The sequence below is a fragment of the Nyctibius grandis genome, chromosome 5, assembly GCF_013368605.1.
Source record: "Nyctibius grandis isolate bNycGra1 chromosome 5, bNycGra1.pri, whole genome shotgun sequence".
Classification (NCBI taxonomy): Eukaryota; Metazoa; Chordata; class Aves; order Nyctibiiformes; family Nyctibiidae; genus Nyctibius; species Nyctibius grandis.
The window spans coordinates 35,330,564-35,355,783 of record NC_090662.1 but is presented as its reverse complement, the minus strand read 5'-3'; the positions used below and the strand labels follow the sequence as shown (position 1 = coordinate 35,355,783).

Genomic DNA, 25,220 nt, shown 5'->3' with positions numbered 1-25,220 from the left:
GATTTTGTACATTAGACCTACCTCTAACCTGATTGCATATGCAGTAAGATTTTGCATTATAATTGTGCATGTAAACTCTAGCAAATTGGGAAACTACTATACACTGAATGACTTCAGTACTGCTGGTATCAAAGTATTTTCCTTGCCAAAGACATCTTTTAAAAGGAATTATTAGCTCTCCCCACATCACTTCTTTTTAATTTATTTACATATGATCTTGGATTTTTCTTAACCGTGCAAATTAGACTTTATTAACCTACCCAAAATTTACTCTCCTCAAGCACAATAAGCTAATCCTCTACTGCGAGAGTACAGAGAAATTTTCATTACTGCAGTGGCAATGTAATTGTACTGTTATGTTTATGAGCACAATATATAAATTTATAGCTCCACAGTGCAAAGAATGCTCAGAACTGTCATTAAACCACTTGCAGACAATTCCCCTGATCAAGACATTTAAAATTGGGTTTCAACCAAGATGAACTATTTTTCACGGTTACAAAAAGCTAAATTAATGTACAACAAATTTAATACTTGGTTACAATAATGGTATACAATTTTTAATTATAAAATATCAACAAGTCTACTCTATTCCTTTCTCAAAAATGCCCTAACAATTTTGTCTTGCATCTATGTAATAATTTCTGCACCCATTAATCAATGTGTTTATAGACCAATTAGACATTCATTGAAATGCAAATTGGGGGAAACAAGTTATTTAGTCTACTATGTAATAATGAACAATTTCATGTTAATTTGCTACTTACTGCAGATATGCAAAATATTAAAGTTATTTGCACTTAAATGCAATTCTGCCTCCCTTTCCACTGAAAGTTTCAAGCGCCTGGTTTAATAGATTTAATCAGCTTTCAGAATGTAAGTCCACCATTTTTGGCACCTAAATACCTGACTGAAAGGTCTGCTGGAAGTCTCTCACGTGGTACTAGATGCTGATACAGCCATCATTTCAAAAGAAACATGAATTCTGATTTGAACACTGCTTTGCCCTCAAGGACCGCCACTGGCAACGTGGGGGGTGGCACGTGAGCACAGCGCAGCAGGGACGGGCGCTGGGAGCCGCAGCACCTCGGAGGAGGCCCCTAGGAGAGGCAGCTGAGGCCATCCGGCTCGGAGGTCCCCACACAGGGCTCCATGGCACGAGGCCACAGTGTTTCTCTTCAGCTGATCTACAGCATCTTGCTTCTAGGACACAGCATCTCCTGCGTGCCTTTTTATTTATTCATTTGATTAAACTACTTTGAAAGAGGAAGATGCAGTCTAAAACAATGCCACTGCGAGGCTTCCCGCTTCATTTTAAAGTAGAATTCTAGTATGAAGAGAGATGAAAAGTGCTTTGTAAAATTGCAGGGTGGGTGTCTATGTCTACAGTAATAAACTTTCTGCTGAGTTTACACATACGTTTTAAGGCTGAAAGGAACTGAAGAGTTGGCTTGGGTCATGAGACACAACTCTGGTCTTTTTCATGCTGTGTAATACACTGGGAAGAAAATATGCAGGCCAAATTATTTACTTGCATGAAACTATTATCTGCAGTTTAAGCTCAAGACATCACCTGGATACTCCTTTGCTTCATACCATGCCCCTGGTGACACCTCTGCAATTACAGTGAAGTCACAGGGTTGGCACAGGGTGGAGCCCACTGCAGCTCAGGAGAAGCCCATGACTGGCTCAGGTGTGCAATGACTGCAGCCTCACCTTCCTGTGACTTCTGTTGTGCAGGGCTCAGCCCCTCAGCAATCATACCTCTAATCATCATCTCCTTAGAGGAGTGCCATCCCTCCTCAACTCTCTTCTTCCCTTCACAATCCAAATAAAAAAAAATTACACAGTCTTCTGCATTTCCTCAGTGCTTATAAAGCAATCTAAAGATGGAGCACACAGCTTTTTTATGAGTCTTGAGCAGAGACAAAAATAATAAAAATAAAAAGCAACTAAAAAGAGAAGTCCTCAACAACTGTAGTAAGAATTTACAGCTCCAGTTATACAAGAAGGACATATCTGTAGAGCAAGGCTATATAGTTCTAAACAACCATAGCAAAAGCCAACCGAGTTGGTACCGTTCAGAAATCTGTTCATATGAACTATTGAACTGTCTCACCTCTCTTTTAAGTCAAAGTGAACAGGGAAAGAATCATATATCAAGTATTCAGCACAGCACAAGATAAACCTTAAACTGCCATGACTTCTACTGCCTGGCTATTAAACCAATATCTGGAAAGTTCAGCAATGGAGTTTTCATTTATGAAAACTTACATTTTCCAAGTAGTTCCCCATTTCTTTAAAATGACTACAAAAAAGTTTTCAATAAGAAGCAAGACGTTTACTTAAAATAGATTGCTAGGAAATCCATATATTTACTTTAGTAATTTTTAATACTACAGTGGAGGACTTGAACGTTTACATGAACAAGAACTGATACACAATAAAAATGTATATGACGATACACTTCATTTAATGTTACATTTTGGCAAGAGCAAGTGCATTATTACTTCTTCAAGAAATGTCTTGCTCAGTCAAGCAGAAGTAACTCCCATGTGGGAGAGCAAGGACTATTATGTTACATGGGTTTACTGGAGATAATTCTTTACGAAACCAATCAGACCACATAATAACAGCATTCTAACACCAACTACGGGCCCTTGGAGACCAGCGTGTGTGTGGCCTAGATTTCATAGGCTTCTTTACAACAGATGTGTTGGATGAGGGTAGTGTTACTCATATATTAACTTGTGTGTTCCTTAGGTAAAACAGCATTATTAGTTTAAGTTCTACCTCTTACATATTCTTATAGTGTGTGTGCTTTCTGCAAGCAGATGATGACTCTGCATTCAAATAACCCATACCAATTACAATTCATCAGTTTTTAAACCTCACTAGAAGTACTGATAATCTCTTAAAGACGCATCAATGACACCTTTTCAGCTCACAACCCAGCTATATGTTTAAGAATGTCCAACAACTGTGCAACTAAGTCAAAAAAATGTCTGAAAGAGCAACAATTTATATATCTATTAATTTCCCTTTGTTCTATAATGATTTTCAAGTCTAGAAACTGCATTTTCATAGGACCATAAATGAAAACAGAACCCTAACATCTCTCCTCTCTGACAGATGCTAAAAAAATCCCATTACTTGAAATGCACCAGTTCAGGATTAAACAGGAAATAATCAGCTTTATGCCAAAGGAAGGACCTCGCCCTGCAGCTTTTTATTTATAAAATACTGAATTGATGGAAAGCTATTTCCTAAATCTGCTCCATGGTAAACTTATTGCTCCATCCAAAACAGGAAGGGTGAAGTTTATCTACAAAAGACTCTGTGTATGTTAATTCTCTTGTTAAAAATACTTTAATAGCTTTCAGTTATGTCCACTGACCATAAAGGAAAGCAATATTCATTTAAGCTTCATCAGAATGGGCTGTATATTAATGACAACAATTACATGACAAACCAATCGTCCTTGTCATAAAAAACACACAAATATTTTTGTATGGGAAGTACAGCAGTTTAAAATCCACATATATGGACTGTGTTGCAGTCAAGCTCAGCAATGGTGCATGAACTTCTACCAAAAAGTGACTTGTGGTGATTTAGTTTTCAATCAAAAGAAGTCTTCCAATTTCAACAAATAGCCTCAGCTACAAATATTCTCAGATTCAACATTCTGCATTAAGAGGGCTCATTTTTATTAATGGGCAAGACAGAATTGTATCTTGAGGTGTGGACCACCTATATTTTCTTCAGTGGCACAATGTAAACAAGCAGCAAGAGAAGAAAACAAAAAAATATATCTTCCTTTTCCAATTAAGAAAAACTCCCAGCAGATCAGATGCATGATTAACTGGCAGCAGCATTGTTATTGTAAACTCAAAGCTAGTGGATCGATGAGTTTAAGAACCAGCCCTTAAATGAGAAAGCTTTCTCACCATCACTGTCTAAAGTGTAACTTCTTTTTTTTTTCTTCTTTAATGGTTAAAAAATGCTAAAGCAGGTTTCGATATGCATGCCAAAGGCTAGGTTTTTTAATCGCATGTGCAGCATAAAGAAAATACTACACAAAATAAGCAAAGTACTGTATGTAATGGACAACTTTTGAGAAAAGCAACAGCTGCAAGAAGAAAAACAATTACTTAGATTACCAACATTTTATTACTTAGTTTATGTTAAACCTTAAGGTTTCTGAAAGTTTAGAGTTACTTCACACATTATATTAGCCTCACAAATCAGTTTTATTAGTGCCCCAATAATGGATCTGATTTTTTACATGTCTAAGTCATGGTCCTGTCTCTACCCTCTAAATAGTCACTCTCATCATTTACTTTAAGCACTCATTTCAAATATAAAATCAAATAAAGGAAAAAAGTAAATTAAGGCCATGTTTTTGAAGATTTCTGTAATCTTTCCCTAGTTTGTGGATGGATATCTTTTTCCATAAGCAGCTGTGATGGCTGAAAAGACTATTCCCCCTTCCCAGCTGTCACCAACCCCATGCCAGAATCCATTATCCTACTTGTTTGTGTGAGCCAGCAATATATAAGACTGCTCCTAAAATTCATTTTTAGGCAAATTCACCCTGATTAGGTCACATGCTAGCATACCAGTTGGGCTGCAGGGAGGAATCACCTATTTGGGGTGAGAAGGTGACAAGCAGCTGTGAGTGACATCTAAAGAGGACATTCATCTATAGCCTTACTAGTGTCTCCAGTCTCTTTGAGCTCACCTGGGACCTCACACAACTGCTACATAACTGAGACAGACAAAGCACTCAGGATCTGTGTTTAAACGACTGTGTATCTTAGCATGTATCTTCAGTCAAATACAAAACATATAAAGAAATAGAACATAAAGCTAGCATAATGGCTGGGAGTGGCTTCCCTCAGTATTTTTCTGCGTTCAGCACCCAAACTATCTCGCCTTCTGAATCTGTTCCCACAATTCTAGCTATTTCCACTTCAATTTGGAAGCAGAAATCCAATCCAAAAATTGGTAAAAATAGACAGCATGGCTCTCCCCAAAGAGAGAGCCACAAAGAGCAGAGATTGTCTTTTATGGTTAGTAAATCATATGTCTTCGGGCAGTGATTATCAATTGTGGTTCCAAGGGAACGTAGTAGGAGTTCTGCATTTACTCAGTGGATACACCACTTGACTGTATCCCACAGTACTTAGAATTAGTTATTTGATAAGTTTGGGTTACAGCTCGTAAGTAATATTGAAGAATCACAGCAATTATCTGGCTGAAAAAAGCCTGGGAATCACTGATCTTTAAATTGTGAACTATTTTTCCACGAGAAAAACAAGACTATTTTGTATTTAAAAAGATCTTTTGACACTAAGAACATTGGCTTTCTATTTCCTCATTACAAGCCTTTACTAATGAGATAGTTAAGCAACACTGCAGCATTTCAGCACAAGAACTGTTACCTATCAAACTCATTAAAGGAATGTCTGCCCTGTTCAACCCAGTGTCACTGAACATTTTCCAGAAGCTGTCTGATGGGGTGAACTGACAGAGGACAGATTTGGAACGAACTTGACAAGATATGTGAACACACTCATGACTTTTTGAAGTGTTCGCTTGTCTTCAGATTCTGGCATCCACTGAAAAGCTTTGATTCTTTTAGAGTCTAGCTCCAGTCAATCCTTATAAAAAGTATAATGACCAGTAGAAGAAAACTGGGATCATCAAATACTGGTTTATGTTGGGGTTTTTTTGAGACAGAGTTTTTAAGAGCTTTAGCTCTGTGTTTTTCATATAGCTTAGAGCAGCTTTCAGTGATTCCTGACATTTATAAATTGTGAAAATAGCTTGATGCAACAAACTCACTAAATCAAACAGAGATATTTCTAGTACTCAAGAGACAAAAATTCCACAAGGATACTAGAGGTCTAGATTCAGTCCTCTGGGATTTACTTCATGAAATATCTTATTTACTCTAACTGTAAAACAGGGAGCCTTATTATGGTAACAATATTTGTTTACTAGTAACTATAGTAAACCATTATGTAAATTAAGAAGTCAATGAAAAAAATTATAGCTTGGACAAATTAGCAGCTGCCCAGCAACTCTGTCAACTTCCTTCAGGTTAAAGACTTGTTGAGTATCACCAGCAGCATTATGAATTGTGATCACTCCAGAGATGCAACAAGTTCTGCCTCTGGCCAACACTCCAATGCGTAGAACTTCATTCTGGCAAATCACACAGACAAGTAAAGGTGTGGGGGAGTTGACCCTTCAACTAAACACTTCATAAAATTTCAAATTACCACCAGCACTTTGATGATTTGAAGGTATCCTCAAATAATTAGGAAATCAGTTAATACCTGCAAGCATACTTACTTTGCCATATTAAACTCACCTTTAGAGATACATAGGCTATTGTTTGAATAGTCTAAAATAATTCACTTTAGGGCAGACACCAAAACAAGTAATTTCAAGTCAAACAGCTAAAATCTGGAGGAAAAGTAAGCTAATAAGGAGGTAATACAAAAGAAGATCTAAACTAGATAATGAAACTGGAAACCACAGAACTATATATGAAAGTATTTATTGAATAAAAAGTACTGTTACAATATAAATAAACTTTTTTATGCCGCATCTCTAAGCAGAATAATGGCCGTTGCTGATAAAGTCTACTGATGCTGGATTGATATGGTGTATTTTGGATAAGAACAGCATGGAAAGAGAGCAGTGAAGTCTCTTTTGATAAGCAGAACTGAACAGTTTACTGCCTAAGATAAAATTAGGTTGCTGAAGGTCAAACACTTTAATGCAATAGCCAAAAGAAACAGTACCATGCCATTTACCTTTTAACCTTACTTCATACAAGATTACCATGTGCTTTCAAAGATACAGAATAGACAGAGGTTATTCGTACAAACATATCCTGAAAAATAAGGCATTCCTCCCTTCATGCAGCCTTCCAGAACTTTTGTTTTTTTAACAAAACAGTTCATGTTAATAAAGATCTGGCTGAACTACACTGTCTGGAATTAAACGAGGAAAAGAAGATTTAATTATTTAGAATAAAGCAAGCCAAATTAAATAAAAAAACACAATGAAAATGAATGGCATTTTCTCATTTCATTTAGAAATTCCAGTGGGCTTTTTGTTTTTTAAAATCATGTAAGGGTATAAACATTGCAAACTTCATATTTTTAAATCAGCAGGTAAGACATTTTGCTATTTCAAGGATTAGTATCAACAAAGAATTGATTTACATGCTAAACAAAGGATTATTTAATTTATTTATTTATTTAAGAGTACCATGGACTGTGTAGAATGATAACACTATGCCTTCTACAGGGTAAGTCAGTAGCTTACACTCTTAATGCGGAAAATATGACTAATACTTTCCATTTGTTGGCTGCAATGCAGTGAAACCAGATCTTTGAACTATTGCTTAGTTTTAATATAATCCATTGACTTACTTCATCTTACCTCAACTTAGCATTAACCTCTCTTTCACTTGTTCACCTCTTCTCTTTGTTCTCCTTAGTTCTCCATTGCTCAGCAAACTACACTGTGGACAAAGCCAAATCTCTCTCCTGCTCCAAAGACCCTGCAGGTGGCCAATACCTACATAATAAAGGAACCACTACTACCTCTGACTACCTTCACTTCTGCCACCACAATTTTATCCAAGTCCTCCCCATTCCCTTGGCAAGTCTCTTCACTCAAGCTCTCATATAACCTCGCTCTCTGAAAAATCAGAAGTTCAATGAAAAATATTTCACATCAATTGAATTATCTGAGCATCTCTGTATTACCTTGTGACATAAATGCATTTACATTTCATGCATTTCTGTCAAACATGAAAACGTAAACAAAAGGTATGTTTCATCACTAAATGGAAACATTATTTAAAGAACAGAAAAACACTGCCCACTGTATACATTACATACATATGCAGACATAATCTTTCAGAGCTTTAATATAACATAATATACAGCAGCTTTGAGGAATACAGTAAAAAGCTACTTGCTTACCAGTTACACATACATGCTGAGCATTTCCTACTGAAATGAACTGCAAGCATACCAATGAAAGCTTGTATCCTCTATGCATAAAACCTTACCTGACACTAGAAACTGAGTATTCGTACTCAGTTAACATGTTAAATGACCTTGCCACTTTTAAAATCTTAGCTGATCTACAATGGACAAAAACAAGCCCAGCACTTTATCCCTAACAGACTTCTGCATATCTTAATATAACTCTTCAGCAATATGCACTCACATTTTTCAAGAATACTTAGTCTTATTGTACAGAAACACTTAGTCAAACAGCAACAGACTGAAGAGAAACTGAAGCCCGAGATAAAGAAATAAGACACAAGCCATGTTATTATAAAGGCACCTGACTTTCAAAAAAACCCAGCATAATTTTTAACAAAAGGCTTATAAGTGATCGAATGCTGCCTTTCCTAAGGTAGAAAGGATCATCTTTATGATAAATGTCACGGTTCAAAAAAGTGAACAAATTGGTCCATATACAAAGTAAAGAAAGAGGATTGTGCTGCAAAGCAGAGGTTACATTATTGGAAGTCCCCAGTGTATAGCACAGGTCTAAGACAAGCAAGGAGTTACCTTACATTTTCACTGCACTGTCAGAAATACATACGTGCAAAAATTATGTTACTCCTATCAATAAAAAAATGTATTTGGAGCAATATAAATGAACAAGGACAGAATAATCTTTACAGTAGATGAGACACTTCTCTTTGGAATCACTGCTCTGGCTGCTTACCATGACATGAGTAACACCTACACAAATTAAAAGGCTCCGGAGCCAACTCATTGCAATGATACATGCTTTTCTTGGTAGCAAAAAGCCCAGTCGGCTTAAAATAGAAAGGAACGCTCCTAAAACAGCTTCTTTGGTAACTTATCCGGGTCACAAAAGTCCAAATAATTACTTTAAACTCAAGATTTTTTTTGACCACCCCCATTCCCCAAATACTGGCTGACAAATGATGTAGAAAATTCACACACCAAGAATGCATACTGTATTTAACTAATTTTCTAAAAGTCTGTCTTATCAAACCACACATAAATTCGCAATTTTAGATTAATCACAACTGGATTAGGTATGTTAATGACTCAATACTACAACCATTTTACTGTATATTTACTAGTGTAAAGATTATAATTATCACATTCGGAACGCAGATGTAATTCTTGATCCAAAAGGAGACTGCAAGAATAACAAGGCCAATAATTCTGTTGTATGTATTGTGAAACATTTCACTGTGTTACTGAAAGCACAAATAATTTATACATGGGCTTAAAAAACCAATAGCCTAAACCAAATCAAGGGTGAGTCAGGGAGCTTTCCAGAACTCGGAGTTAAACATTTAGATATCCTGTTACTAGAAAATGCAAGGGAAAAAAAGCATTAACTGACCTCAGTGAAACAGGAAACAGAATCTCAGAATTTATCTTTGCTTCTGATTTTAGCATAGTTGCAAGAAAACATTCTTCAATAGCAATGTAAGAAAAAGGAAAATTGTACAGTGAGCTGTAGTTATGCCTAATAGTAAATTTGAGAAAAAATTATGAAAAGTATTTAAAAATTAATCAGGGCATTTTTGAGTTACGGCTAGATCTACATTTGGGTAAGCAGATTAATAGTTTAGTTGATGAGAAACACAGTAAAGTGAACCAAACGGACAACAGAACAACCGGCAGTGACTGACATGTTTATCAAATTCTTCAGTACATGATTTCAGGTACTGGATGCAGGAACGCTGCATTTCCTGCCTTACCATTGTACCTTCCTGCAGACGCCTCGAGGGCATCCAGAGGGGAAGACACCAAGCTGGAAGCACCTGACTGCTCCCCACTTGTTTCTGGCACCAGAAATAGCAACGAGCTTTCTTGCATGATGTAGTGTCTCCACCCTCCAGCCAGGGAGAAACTCCACAGTGTTTGCCCATGGGCTTCAGAGCTTCTGTGGAATTAATTCCCACCTCCACCCATGTTCCTCTTGTTCCCCATCTCTTTCTCTTCCCCACCCTCTTGGCTGCAGTTCCTGATCTTGGCACAAATCATCTTTTTTTCAACTCAAGTCTCCAGTCCCACCCTCGTTCATTGCTTCTCACACTCCCAATTCCCAACCCTACCTCTCCTGTCACCACAAATCCTTTCATCTCTTCCAGATTTCTTCCACCCTCCAATTCAGAGGTCATCTCATCCCTCAGCTAGACACAGTCCCATTCCGCCTCTTCCTCAGAAACTCTTGCATCCTTTTGCCTCTGCCTTCTGGATCGTCTCCTGCATACAGTCCTCCTTGCATCCTCCCTTTGGCCTGGTCCACCTCTCTCCATAGAGAAGGAACTTGGACAGGAAGATTCCTAACTCGACATTCACATGCCTTCCTACACTGGTTTCCCCACTTTCAACTGTGTGAAAAAAACCCTAAACTTTCGTTGGGGGTAGAGAGGTGCACCAGTCATTGCCAAGATCTGGTGAAGCTACAGTCTCCATCCCCTTGCTGGGAGAGCTACGGGTGAGACTGCCCCACCAGTAGAAGTAATCTAATTACAGGTTTCAAGGAGGCTGCATCCAGCTCACTGGTTCCCCCAAAGAAACAAAAAGACATCTTTATCTTAAACCGTAACAGTCTTTACTGCAACTCTCCTGTTCGGTAGCAGGTAGCAGATGCATTCAAAGGGCATTCAGCTTTACTTCACAGGGAGTTATGCCTTGAACATTTCTCTATAATTGCACACTTCCAGTTCTTCATCACATTAGCTGGCAGGCAATAAATACATAAACCATTCAGAAATCTTTTGTTCTTCATTTTCCTAGAAGTGCAAATACTTTAATGAACTGTAAGAGGTTAGAGTTTTAATTAAAAGGGACCATTTCGTTCACAAAACTGAGCTATCTCACCACCAAAAATACCGGGTGTTGTGACTACTCTTTCCTCTCAAGATCTACTCAAGAGTTTTAGGTGCTGGAGCAGCTGGGTACCAGCCTGGTTCACAACTAGATCAAAGTTTGGCTCCAACAAGCCAGCTGGAAGAAGCTGTTATGAGGGTGTCTATTGATGCACTAGTGCTCCCAAGTGAGTAAATTCTCCAGAATACAATCAAGGCTACTGAAGTTAGAAGATGGTGAGGTATCCTAAAGGAAGAAGAGTTCTAGTCACAGCAGCTTTAGATAGAAATTAAATCGAAATATTTTTAAAAGTTTTATCTTCCCTACGACAAAAAAGAAACAGTTACAATGCAAATATCAAAACTACCAAAAACTATAAACCAGAAACTTTCTATAGATTTCTGCCTAATGAGTAAATAACTTTGAGTGCCTAAGGCAGCGCTTTCAAGATACTAAATGTTCAGAGGTGGTAGTGGCTTGACACACAACACAGCGTGGGTACTCACTTATGACAGCAGGCAGATTTAAGGAACCCTACTGTGAATAAGAGAATTGGTTAAAGAAGTATCTGCAAACTTTTCATTCTTTTTCCTGATGCAACATCTAGCCAGGCCCCACAAAGACTACTGTGCCAGCACAGAGGACAGTACAGCACAGGCACATAATTTCTTAAACCATGGTTGCCACCAAACCCTTTGTAACATGCAGCTGAGGTCAGCCATGGTACAACTTTTTTATTTTGTTTTGTGTTTGAAAACAACTGAAGCACTTGCTTAAGGAGAGTTTCTGACGTCTAATGAGATGCGTTCGTATTATGGTCTTTCTCCACTGATCTTGCAGTTTCTGCTACTGCCTATTTTCATAAAGCTTATAACAACTAATCATCTTTGTTTATGCCTAAATTAAATTTAGTTGAAACCCGACAATAGAGTCAAGAGATACACAGCACAGATACTCTGATTGCATAAGCTAGTTTCTCCAGGAAGCCAAGTTAAAAAAAATGTAATAAAACGGGCAAATTTCCAGTTGAAGACGATCACCGAAAAGCTCGTGTTAGCATACTCTAATCTATTCTGATTTTGTGTTTAAAAATGCTTATGTGGAGATTCTTTATTTAGGTAGCACATGACAAAAAAAGTTAATATATAAATTATCTACTATACTAAGGTGGTAAACTGCTTGTGGGGAGTAATTATGGTCAAGTAAGTACACACAGTACCCACACAAGTACAACATTTCATGTTGTAATGAAACCAAGTATTTAAGCTATCCTGGGGGGCAGGAGAGAGGGAAAGATTGCTAGCAAGCCAATTAAACCATAGAGAAACAGTACCAAACCCATCTATTAAAGGTTATTAGTGTCATTCAGAGCAATACTCGAAGTTCAATAGTTCAGAAAATTAATGTATAAACAGTCCTTCTCAAGAAGCATGAGAAGCTCAAGAACCACAAGCAACGTGACCCGCTTGATTTTGTCAGTATTCAACTTCTGTGATTTTATAAGTCAAATTGATTCTACTAGCCTTTCAAAGTCAAAGTACCAAGGTAAAACAGGCACCCTATAACCTTTGTCCTGTGAGGAATCTTGGCCCTTGTTTTTCTGCCATATTTTGTGAAGCGTGCCATTAAAAGTTGTGATATCCATACTAGTGTTTGTCCAGACAATCACTAAGGACTGAAAGTCACAACATCAGTGCAAATAAGTCAAACAAACCAGGAAAGTGATCCTTGTGGGCTGGTGATAAATGATGATGTGCATTAGTCATTTACACCCCAAGATAAAAATCTAATGTTTTTATAGGCTTAGCTTACAGAAGAACATGCATAAGAAACTTACGCAACAAAAGAATTTTTCCCATACCATTTAGGAAACTAAGTTCCCAATTCTGATGCCTTTTGGAATTATCATTCTAAAAATAAAAAAAAAAAAAAAAAAAAAAGAAAAACCTATAAGATTACCTTATATTTTAGAGGTCAGAGCAAATGAATACTTTCTACACCAAGCTTTTAAGATATAAACCTATATAAATACTATATGCACTCAAAATAATTTGAACAAAAACCATAGAACAGTCCTCTGTAAATTGTAGCTTTTTCATTTTAAATAATTTGTGTGCTTTCCAAATGACAAATAGATGTCAAATCACTAATGTTCACAAAAAAACAGAACAAGCTATTTAAAAAAGGGTGGCCTACCCATCTTTAAAACATACTGAGTTTAACCTGCTCAGTGAAACAATTGCCAGAAGAAAGAAGACATCAGACTAGGCACTGAGGTACAGCATATAAAAAGAAATAGAAACTTAAGAACCAGGTGACAAATGCAACCTGTCACCAAGGTGTTTTTGGTCACAGATGATCCTATATTTATACACGGATCAGTGTTGTATACAAATCAGATTACAAATGGATTAGAGGATTAAACTACATCTACAAAACAAGTTTCTGTTATATTAAGATCAGCCTTGCAGTCTGTAAGAGACACATGAAAAAACAAAACTGTAGATCCACACTTCAGCAGATTTTCCCTACCTACAAGTTGTCTGAGTGATACTCTTCTGTTGCTGTCTACTCCAACCTCCTGAGGCCTGAAAGCTCTTGTCTGTGCAGGAGAAATGGAAACCAGCTTCCATGCCAAACATCAAGTCCCTCCTGTCACCCATCTTCCTGCCACTACATTTCCTTTGTCACTTACCAGGGGTGTTTGCATGTTCGCTCAGTTACCACCTTCCCATCATCACATATGGTTTTATTAAATCTTTCCTTTATGACACCGCTCTCCGTTTGCCCTACATACATCTTGGTTTAAGCACCACCTGGATTCCTGTTTCATCTCTAAGTCTTTCAGAAGATCAACGCCCAGACTGTATCAGGAATACTGATAGAGCTGATGTGAAATCAGTGTTTGTGGGGGGGAACAGATGCTAGACAGTAGTTCTTTGAGCTAGGGCTATTTCTGAGGCGATTTAAATTTCTGGACCTAATTATTAGGTATATGAGACTGATCCTATTCTCATTCTGTTTCGATCCAGGAAGCAGCAGGGTTTCCCCAGCAGCAATGCTGAAATATTCCTCCAAAATTCAAAAGATGCCTTGTTCAAGAGACACTAGGCTATAAGAAAGAAAAATATTAAAAAGTTGAAACTTTAAGCCACAGTGCACTGAGCCAACTAAGAGAGAATTTTCTCTTCCACCCTTGAAACAGTTCTAAAATAAAATCAAACAACACTGCTAAAACCACCTCTCAAGTACACCAATGCCCTTCTGTTAAAGCAAGAATAAGCTGGAGACAAAGTTGGAGAGGAGGCTCTCTCCACGCTCTAAATTAAAGTTATTAAAACCAGCAACACAAAACCCTACCAACAACAAAAAAATCACATACACACACACACACACACACACAAAACCAATAACCTCACCCCCACAGAAACTAGTGCCTTTATCAAGGCTCAGACTATTCATCCTTTCTGGTTTTGTCCTTCAGCTTTCTCAGGAGGCTCGCCAGTGTCAGTTCTGCTTATCCTTGCAAGCATCTTAACTTCTGATAGTTTTTTCAGTACCCAATTTCTCATGATTAGTTTCTAATTATATATCAAGGCCCACATATTTTTAGAGAGTTTCTTTTCTTCCTAACACCTTTTCCAATCTTGTTTATACTCATCATCTCTTGAAACTAATCTTTCTTCTTCCTAGTCTACTCAGTATTATAGCTTCCAAGTCTTCTTTCATCCTGTTGTTGTTCTTCTGGTTTCTCATGACAGAACAAGAAATTTTAAATCAAGCAACCACTGCTAGCTGTTGACTGAAAAAATATTATTTAATGGACAACTCCTTAGATTTTCAGTTTATCTGACCAAGAAGTGATCTTGTCTTTCAGATTTGAACAGCTGGGCACCGAGTGAAACAGGTACAACCTCCTTGCACATTTTCTTTGGTTTTAACCAAGTCCAGCAATTTTATCAAGTACCTAACTACTAACACACTCTCATTTAAGTCTTCCAGAGGTCTGCCATGAAATTATAACATCCATAAACAATCCCCTTTAAGATTATCTATAAGCAATCAGTCAGTCTTAAGATTTGTCAATGGGTCAAGTTCCCAGCATTCACCAACTTCAAAATAATGTGCTTAGCACAGGCCAAAAACTATTACTTTAAAAAAAATATAAGGCAAAAAAATCCTGTCACACACAAAATCTCCCTTTGATAGATAATGACAGAAAGCTAAAAGCTAATGTATTTGAGTCTAAGAATGAAAATACACTACTGTTACTGTATACATGTGCACATTTATGGTGTTAAGTTCCCTTAAAAGTATCACTTTATGAGTGTTGCATACTAAATAACACTCACTTTTTTATCAGCTTTCCAATGAAAAAAGCTGCTGGCAAAAAGTTGAAATGTGGTAATACATTTCTTCATTAAACTATACCTTCAGGTGCTGAAGTAAAATGAGTGAGTTGCACTGATTTTGCATATGCAGCACTTTGTAATTACGAACACTGCAGTACATACCAAATAACCCATTAATGTCCATGGAAAGGGACGAGAACACAGCTAAAAAAATGGAAAGTGAAGGGCTGCAACTTGTAAAGCATGGTGAACCAAAAACAAGAAAAGGAAAGTAGTTAAATTTTTCACATCCTTTTAAAAGTATCCTGCTTTCAATCAATGTATTTGTAAGGATAACCAACGATACTATGAGAATACTGACCAAAAGCTTTTACGTTCTTCATCTTGCAGTCCCAATAAATGTGAAAATGCAGATTTCTAATAAATAGCTCAGATTTCGAAAACTGAAAGCAGCACACTTGCCTTGAGTGAGTGAAGGCAAGTATCAACTATAAAGATGCAAATAAGCATAACAACTCAATCGATTTTATTTTGCAATGGTAAAAATTAAGGCGGTCTAAAATATTAATATTAAAATGAATATTAAAAGGTAGTAGAAAAATCAGCAAGTCATAATTAATATGGAAGAAAAAGTGCCTAAGAATGTGTAAAAAGTAATAAATGACTTGCCTGGTATATAAGAAGAGGGGTACTGATACAAGGAAACTAATAAACTGCAAAAAGATGAAACAAGATCATAGGCAGATGATATCATTAAGTAAAGGAATCATCATCAATTTTTCTGGAAGCCTAAGGCAAAATACCAAAACCCAAGACAAATGTTTTCTTGATTAGGAAAAAATAAATTAACACACTTAATTACATCTTACATTTAAATAAAATAAGCTCAGAGGAGGCATGATACATACTATGCTACCAACTAAATTAGACTGATGATGATGAGTCCCATCATTAAGGCCTTGCTACCATGTATTAACTATACAAGGTTTGAAGGACAACAGAAAAGCTAGGAGGGAACCAAAATCTACAGCTTCCCCATCTTTTACTCTCATCTGGCCTGTTACTCTTGTCTGCTCTCCTCCTGTCAGAAACAAAGCATGTCTGACCTCATCCATAATCAGAAATAATCCTTTAATGTGTTCTCTAGCTACTGTTCCAGTTCCCTCAGCTTCACTTAACTTACCTACCTCTTAACTCATGTTTTAATTAGGGGATTTTTTCTAACCAGATAATTTTGACTGAAATGAGCAACAGCACAAGCAGACCAACAAGCTAATCTAAGGAAACGGTAACCTGTTTCCCTGGCTCAGACGAACTCAAAAGAAAAGGTAGATCCAAGGCCAGCTTTGAGAGCCTCCTTCATTCTTTCCTGGATTGCCATTAGTACAATTTATTCATTTATTTTACTAAAACTGCCAAAACTTAAATGTTTAATCTAACATATCGAGAACTTAAAAAACTTTTCTGATATACTTACCTCAGTTTCTCATTAGCTTATTCCTAACAAAGATGTGGAAGCTACCTCATATTCACATCCTCTTTCACCTTTACACTGCTGAAGCACTGTAAAACAGTTTTGTTTGAAGCAGAACAAAACTAGCAATGGACATGGGAGAGGGCAGGGAGGAAGGCAGGCAGCATACTTCCGTACATTACAGAAATTGTAACTATTTTATCGTGACAGAAATGCCTGTATATTTTCTTTATGGTCTGACATTAAAACCAAAACTGTCTTAACTAAATCCTCCCAAAGTAAAGTTTCACTTTGTGAGCTGTCACTCTTCTCTCAGAGCAGAGAGAACAGAGTCCCATTAAAGTGTTAAATACACACAAAGACAATTCAGTTATTGCTATATAGATCTTGCCAGAACAAGAGGTCTGACAAAGCAGGAGAACAAGAAACAGTTCTTCTGAAACTCCACACCCCACAACCGCTAAAACCTAACTGTTTTTCTTACTTAACTGCAACTTCTAGGCCAGAGATTTAAGTAATTTACCTAAAAATGAAAAGCAGTTAGACAGCAGATCTGGTAACAGAATCTGGACAGCCCGTTGACCCAGCCACACACCCATTTTTCCTTCTTTCTCTGCACCATATCTATGAAGTTTCAAATGCAAGCTTTAGAAAAATCTGTGATTTTCAGCATCTTCCAGCAAGAAGGCTGTCCAATAAGGGTAACAGTTCATTAATACTACTGAGGGCTGTTAACAAGTAATATTAATTTAGAAAGTCAAGTAAACAAGCAATTAATCCAAATGTTTGAACACTTAAAAATATTATTCTGCTGAACATTTAAAAATATTGTTGAACTGAAAGCATCCAGTCAGCCAGTAATTCCATTAAGAAAAAAAGCATTCATGAATGCGTTAATTCCTATGCTTCCTTCTTAGATGCCAGAGCTCTGTGCTAATGGACAAATTGAGGTCTGAGTGTCAAATCTCATTCAGAAACTTAGAGGTTTGATTTTTTGCCAAAATCAAGGAAGGTACTTAGCTCATTTGGCAAAATTTGTCTTCAGAAAATAATAGATTTTCAGAGGTAACCCATGTCACTTCAACTCGCATATGCAATATTTAAGAAACTGGACACATAATAATGGATTAATTAATACAGTGTTGCAGACTTGATGTCTAGACAAGATAAAGACATTTCAAGAATCGCTGCTACTCATGCTCATAAAGGAAAAAAACAAAGAGATAGCCTTTTGTGTAACACCGACGCTGAATTGCTCCAACTGTGAATTTAACACCAGGGACATATTTGTCATCACTTCCGGAAAAAAAACACACTTCAGCACATTATGTGCTAAAAGCATAAGCTGATCCTTAACTATATAAAAACAGAAACTAAACAAATCCAAAACAAAACTTTAATGTATGTTGCATGTTATTAAACGCAAAAATATAAAAAGTGCATGGAATTGTTACATCAGCAACCTATGAATATTCATTGACCTTGACATGTCAATGCAAAATTCTCTGCTACAATATTTTCAAGTACCCAGACCAATTTTTTAAATACCTATTTAATGGGCTTCTACCCCACCATGCTCAGACAACATATAACACCAAATTTCAAAATTGTAAGTGTGGAGGAAAGAGGGAAAGGCATGTTCAAAGGCATAAGGAAATACTTAGCTCAAAAAAACCAAACCAAACCAAACCAAAACCAAAACCTGAAAGCTAATTACCTCACTATTTTTTTGCTTTTAAAAACTCTCCAAAGTTTCTGATTGCTTTCAAATAGATATCAAAAGCCACATCATGGATCTAGACCCTAAGTCCCTGGTACATATGAAAACATGAGACACACATTAATGCTGGCAGAATTTTCATTCCGTGCAAAGAGGTACAAAGATGGAAAAGAAGATGCACCAGGATGGAAGGGATCAGTATTCCCAGTATCTGCCATGCAGAAGTGCCAGGAAAGATCCTGTTCTACCAACCGCAAAGTGGCTGGCAAAGCCAGCAGGTCCTGGGAACTCAACCCTTCCCTGAAAGCAGCTGAGCCCACTCCAGGTGGAGCAGGTCCCTCATCTCCCCAGGGTGAGGCCAGCCAAAAGCAGGGGACCACAGCAAGGAGCTGGGACTTGGCAGTTCAAGGATGGGGACAGGAAACTGCCAAGAGGAGCAGGGAGCAAAAACTGTGTCCTTGGTGGAAAGAAAGCATGTTCTGGAGAACAGCGTGCAGGACTCATGGCAGCTGAGCTCAGAGAGAGAGGAGTGAAACACTGAAATAGGGTATCCAGAAAAACAGTGGAGTCTCCCTCACTGGAAATATTCAGGACTGAACTTGACAGAGCCCTGAATGACCTGATCAAAGGCCCTGTTTCAAGAGAAGACCAGTCCAGGTGAGGTCCCATCCAACCTGGACATTTCTATGATACTGTCACTATGCTTGTCATTTCAAAGATGAGACCAGAGACTTCCAGGATCTGCGGTCCCAGTTCAGCAATGTTCTCAAGTGCCTGTGCATCTTCAACCATGTTCTTCCTTACTTCCAAGTAATATTGGCAGACTTCAAATTAAACATATGCTTCGGAGTTTTTCTAGTTTGGGAGTCACACAGGTAATTTTTGGCTCTGTTCAAACAGTGTCCGGATTCTTCTGAGCCTTTACCCATGAGCACGACTTTTATTGTCCTCTCTTTATGTCAGCTTCAGTTAATACTTGCAAAGCAACTGCAGACTCTTAAAAGATAGTCACTAAATTGCAAACAGCAACTAGCACTTGTTTGACAATTTTTGTCTTGCCATAGTCAGCACATAAAGAATTTTATTTTTCTTCAAATTACATGATTTTACATGAATGCTTGCAGTAAGTCCCCCATCAAATAAATAATATACAAATATTTTGTTGATGAGCCAGAGCGACCATTTACAGTCATGTTCCATTTAAAATTCTGAATTTGGCGATTGTGTTATTGTAACTTAGAGAAAGGTAGAGGGAACTTTACAAAGAGTGATAAGAGCAATATATAAGATACAGAGATGGACTTACTTAAACCACACCTATATGAATATTTCATTAAATTGATTAAGGGATTTTTTTGTTGTTTTTTTTTCCTAAGGGAAATAACAGACTACCACAAGCTGCCGCCCTCCCTCTCCTACCCAGGGCATCAGGCTGCCTGTTCCTCTGCTGTACAGCAATGAATTTGCTCATTGCGACACACTGTACATGTTCTGTCAGCACTGTTTTTTGCCTCTGAGTTTACCTGAAATAGTTTCATACTATGAAGTAAAAGTACGTATTTGGAAAATTTTGCTCTTTTTCCTGGTTGGAGCTTTGGAAACGGATGGATATGGAGAGGACAAAGCAAAGAGGGCTTTATGAGTAGCTTGGAACAGCAAGAATACCTGGGAATTAGGATGAAAATAAATATGAACTGAAAAGCAAACATCACTAGATCTGGTGCTCCAAGAGAAAGCAGAAAAGCTTGGGAGACAGAAGCAGAAGTCTGATGGGCCAAAGCTTCTAATCAAGCCTCACTTTCTCAAACACTAGCTGAACCCTCAACCAGTTCTTAGACACATACCGAGCGGCACAAGAAGTTATTTCTACCCTGATTTATTTATTTCAAATACTTTAATAGTTGTCCAGTGAAGACTGAAAACCAATCTTTCAGGAATCTTGCTTTGCAGAAGGATTACAGTGTCATCATTTTTACAGCATAACTCTTTGCAATCAGTATTTTATTTTAGTAATCCTTCCACAAAATTACATTCCAGAAATAATATATGAAAACTAGGTATACAGAAGCTATTTTAAACACCTGAACTAGAAAAAAGTCCATAGAAGAAAAAATTTTTCTCCTTTTATTTGAGTCTTCAAAACTGCTTCCATATACAGTAGGAAGATACACAATATTTCACAATTATGAAAATCATGAAGACTATCGTAACAATAAATTTTATGGATTTTTTTTTTTAATTGCTGAAGCAGAAGTCACTTTTAAATATTTATCTGAAAAACACTTGGGTCATTTTACAGTCTTAAGTTTAAATTATTAAGTACGCATCCTGTCTAGCTGTCACCAAATTCACAGTATCTGATTTTATATAAAAAAATATAAATCTTGTTCAGTTGAATAAAATGTATTGAAGAAGCTTCCAGTAACATTCTAAAATCTTATTTTAATTCTGTGGAAGCTGACAGCTTCAATATTCAAATCAACAACAGGAGAAACTGGTTCTATGAAATCCAAGTCTTTTTAAGTTATTCCTCAGGCTTTTCTGAGCTAAGTTCCTAAAAGTATTCTGTTTTACAGAACATAATCTAGATTTCCTTAGAGATAAATGCAAACTCTACCAAACATAATAACATTAGATCACATAGAAAACAACATTTGGTTTTTATGCCCAGATTTTCATCTGTCTTCACTATACGCCTGTCCTTAGGACCGAGGGGATGATCTTCGTGGAAAACAAACCAATCGCAGATTCACCAGCATCAGGCTAAATAATCACAATTGCTATTTTTCAAAAATCTCCTCCTAGTCTTTTTTTTTTTTCCCAGTTTATCATTTTTAAATAGTCATAAGCTTATGCATTTGGTAGTAGCTGATCTAGGCCATGTACAACCTGGTGATCAGACACACAGAGATAAACAAACTGCATCACAACCCTCAATAGTTACAGCATGCTCTGGTTAACTCCATCCCAGCCAGAACCAGCACACATGCAAAGCTGTGCTCACTAGGAACATAATTATGCAAAGTTAACATTAAAAAAAAAAAAAAGAAAAAAAAAAGAAAAAAAAAGAAAAAAAAACAATTGAGTAGAAAGTTGTTTTTCAAGCATCGAGAAAAAAGGAACAACAGCGTTACAGTACGGGAAATGCGCTCACAGGCAACAGAACAAAGGCCATCAGATTGAAGACGGAAAATGAAGACCTAGAATAAGCTTATCTCAAACAAGACCAGAGACCTATTCTCTTGAAGATGTTATTGTGAGATAATCATTAGGGGGAAAAGTGATCTATATTTCCCTTCTACCCATCCCAAGCATACACTGAAAACACTGTAAATCAGAGCAAGTTTGAAGAAAGTCATCTCTTTCTCCCACTCAAATTATAATCTTTAAATGCAATTTCCAGAGTTGGGCATAGTTGCATTTGTGTCAGAAAGATCAAGTCAGAAAAATCTCCAAACCCTCTCTTTAAGGTAACAAAAATATGGAAACAAAAGACTTTTATTGTTTATGACAAATGAAATTGAAGGTTATCTCCTTGCTGTGAGGTGATACGATATTAAAGACTAATACAGCAATAAACTTCCATTGAAACTCCTCCAAAACTCAATGTTACAAGAAAAGTAATAGAAATCTTGTTTTGTATTATACCAATCCCCAAGTACTCAACACAAAAGAGAAAAGAAAACACATTTTGAACACAATATCCCTCCCCCTCATCCAGATATAAAACACTGTAGTCAAAGCAAAACTTAAAGGTTCTTAATCTTCAGGGAATGACAAAGGCACTGAGATTCAAAACTGATTTAAAAAACCAAACGAACATAAAAACCCAACGAAACAACCCCTCCTGCAAAAAAAAAAAAAAACAACCCACAACAAAAAAAACCAACAGGCAGCTTCTAGTGTTCAATCCCTAACTGTATATATTTAAGGAAATTAAAGCATAAAAGTAATTTTTTGATAATTTGATCTCACATAAAGCCTTACTTTTTAATTCCATTTCAAATTATCTGTATGATATTTGATTTTAAAACAACTACTCAAAGAAGCAGTCATTTTCCTGGCTTGCAAAATGGCAGGTGTTGCATGTAAGTTATAGAAAACTACCACTAATTACCACATGCAGATAAATGCCATGCTTCTTCAGAATTAAGTAGACGGAGATGTTATCATCACATCATCTCAAGAAATCAGATTACATTCATATTATGCTCCAAGGAGGAAAAAATAAATCAACATATTTCTAGCAGATCAAAGCATTACACAGGTACTGTATCAGACTCACCTGTTCAATTTCCTTTGTCTTAGTTGCAATTGCTTTTGAGCGGCCAAGAAGCTGCCCATCCTCATATAATTCCATACTATCCGGTATATTTGTTTCTGTTTCCTCTGTTTGTTCGACGTATAATGGAGCTGAAGATCCAGCCTTAAAAAAAAAAAAAAAAACATTTCAAAGTTTTGAGAGCAAAATAAAAACCCCAAAGTGTGAGAGTAAAACTAAAAACCCAAACACAGTCATTCAGTTAGATACAAGTTCGCTTATCAAGACTATTAGTAAAGTATTATTGCTATAATCTAACAGATACAGAAATATGGACTTTAAACATGTAGAAAACATGACATCATAAAAACCCCATGACACATCTTAAATGTGTACAGACAATGATGTCAAATAACCTTTACCTGCCCTTTGGCTGAGAAGGAACTTGTATATATGATATTTATAACACCAGCTAGCAAGAAAAATCCACAGTGAAAGTGGGATTAGTTTTCTGGGAAAGGATAAAAGTAACAAAATCAAAGGTAAACAGGCATCAACAAAAGCAAAATGCTGTCAGAAAGAACTCTTGCAGCATTCAGGACCACAGGTTTAATATTAAAGGAACAGAGATACCCATTATATAGCAAAAGCAAACATGCACTTAGAGGATTCCTGATAATATCAGAAATCTTACTGAAGTACAAAAATTGTATGAGCTTTCCTCTAAAACAGAAATTAAGACAGTATCCCTGCCCCAAAGAAAACCAACTCCCACTCCAGGGAGTCTATATAGAAGAATGTAAAAAGAGAAGAAATTACTATGGCACATTTAAATACAGCATTATGGAACAGATTTGTAGAATGTAGTAAAAATCTTTTTTTTTTTTTAAATAAGTTTTGAGAAATTAAGAAGGTGCATAAAAATATTTTCTACTATCAAAGATAAAGAGGTGAAGAATCTTAAGACTTAACTAACATTAAAGAGAAAAGCATTGGACAAAAAAAAAAAAAAAAAAGCTTAAGTGGTCCTATGAACACCTGCTCAAAACTTAGCAGCAATATAAACCATTGAGATTGCATCCCAAACCCTGTTAATGCAGTAAATCATGAAATGCCTGAGAAGAAGTAAAGGCTGCTAAAAAGTTCAGTACAACACAAAGTTCAACTATTAAGCACTATGTAAGATAAACTGGAAAAAGTTAAGAACTGTTGCAATTCATTGATGGCAGCCTACTAACCAAGGTGAGCAGTATCCTTTCTTCTAGGACTCAGAACGTGATGCTTCACCTCCTTCATTAGCATTCCTGTAGCACACTTTCTTAGTCAATAAATGATCTCAGATGCTGCCATAATCAACTGCAATTGTTTAATTTTGAATCTTTCTTTATTTTGTATGGTTTTGTCACTCCAATTTTCTCTGAGGCAGAGAGGAAGCCTTAAACAACTCTTCTCCATATGGCTCACTCTGTTCTTTTCTCCCTGGCATCACCTTCCCCTCATCAGGAACAGGAGTGACCTTTCTCTTCACTGTTACTCTCCTGAACCTCTCAGAAATGTCCATGCATGTGTTCTCCTCCATATGGCACTCATGCTTGCACCAGTTTGCTGCTTCTTTTTCCTCACTTTAACCCCTCCCCTCCCCCCCTTTTTTTTAAATTGCTTTTTCCTGGAAAGAAATGAACAGTTTACTTATCCAACTGGATCTTTCTGTCCAGTATCAAGAAGCTGTTGATGCAGTCAGCCATTACCTCAATGGACACGACTTACAAGTTCAGATAAATACGGATCTAGTGAGTTTACTTCTCTAATCTAGCCCTTAGGTTCCACAAGTGTGAAATACAAGGAGGAAACCTGATGCTTTCCAAGATGCTTTTATTTTCCCTCAAATTATTTACAAACAAATATAAACCACATATCGATTAATTATGAAGTTTAAGACACGTGACTTTGTAAAGTAGGTACTATTTTGTTTTTGTTAGAGAGCCTCTAAAGTTGAAGCAAAGTGAAAGTTGAAGATGAAATGATCACAGAATTAAAAGAGACTGTTTTACAAAAAAACATTACATGACATTTGGTTTGTTTTAAATGACAAATACATCTTCCTCTAACATAGCAGAATTCAAAAAAGACATCCTATCCAAGAGCAGCATAACAAAAGAAAGACTGAAAAGGGCTATAATCACACTTCAATATAGCAATGGGTAGAAGACAAGGAGGACAAGAACAGATGGCTGCAAACTGGCAATTAATGTTTATTATTAATGAAATAAAAGTTCCAGAGGAAAAAATATCTGCCCACTGCAGAACCAAGGCAAAGGCCTAATTTTTAATACAGAGGAGGACTGCTTTCTGAAAAGGAATACATGACATGGCAGGCTGGCATGGCACTGAACTCAGTAAACCAGATTTTCTCTTCTAGTCTTATGTTTTACATGTACACTTGTATTTTGACTCAGAAGTCCCTTGCTAATTTTAAGGAGTTCAATAGGCATACATACTTACACTAGTG

The 25,220-nt window shown here is 36.8% G+C and overlaps 1 protein-coding gene across 10 annotated transcripts in view; it reads right to left on the bottom strand.

Annotated features, from left to right (window-relative positions):
* PPHLN1 (periphilin 1) overlaps positions 1 to 25,220 on the bottom strand; it is an 81,867-nt gene that overhangs the window by 14,590 nt on the left and 42,057 nt on the right. For all 10 annotated transcript variants that reach the window (XM_068402400.1, XM_068402401.1, XM_068402392.1 and 7 more), the window contains exon 9: positions 22,736 to 22,876. In XM_068402400.1, coding sequence (XP_068258501.1) covers positions 22,736 to 22,876 — 141 coding nt within the window. The remainder of the gene's footprint in view (positions 1 to 22,735; positions 22,877 to 25,220) is intronic.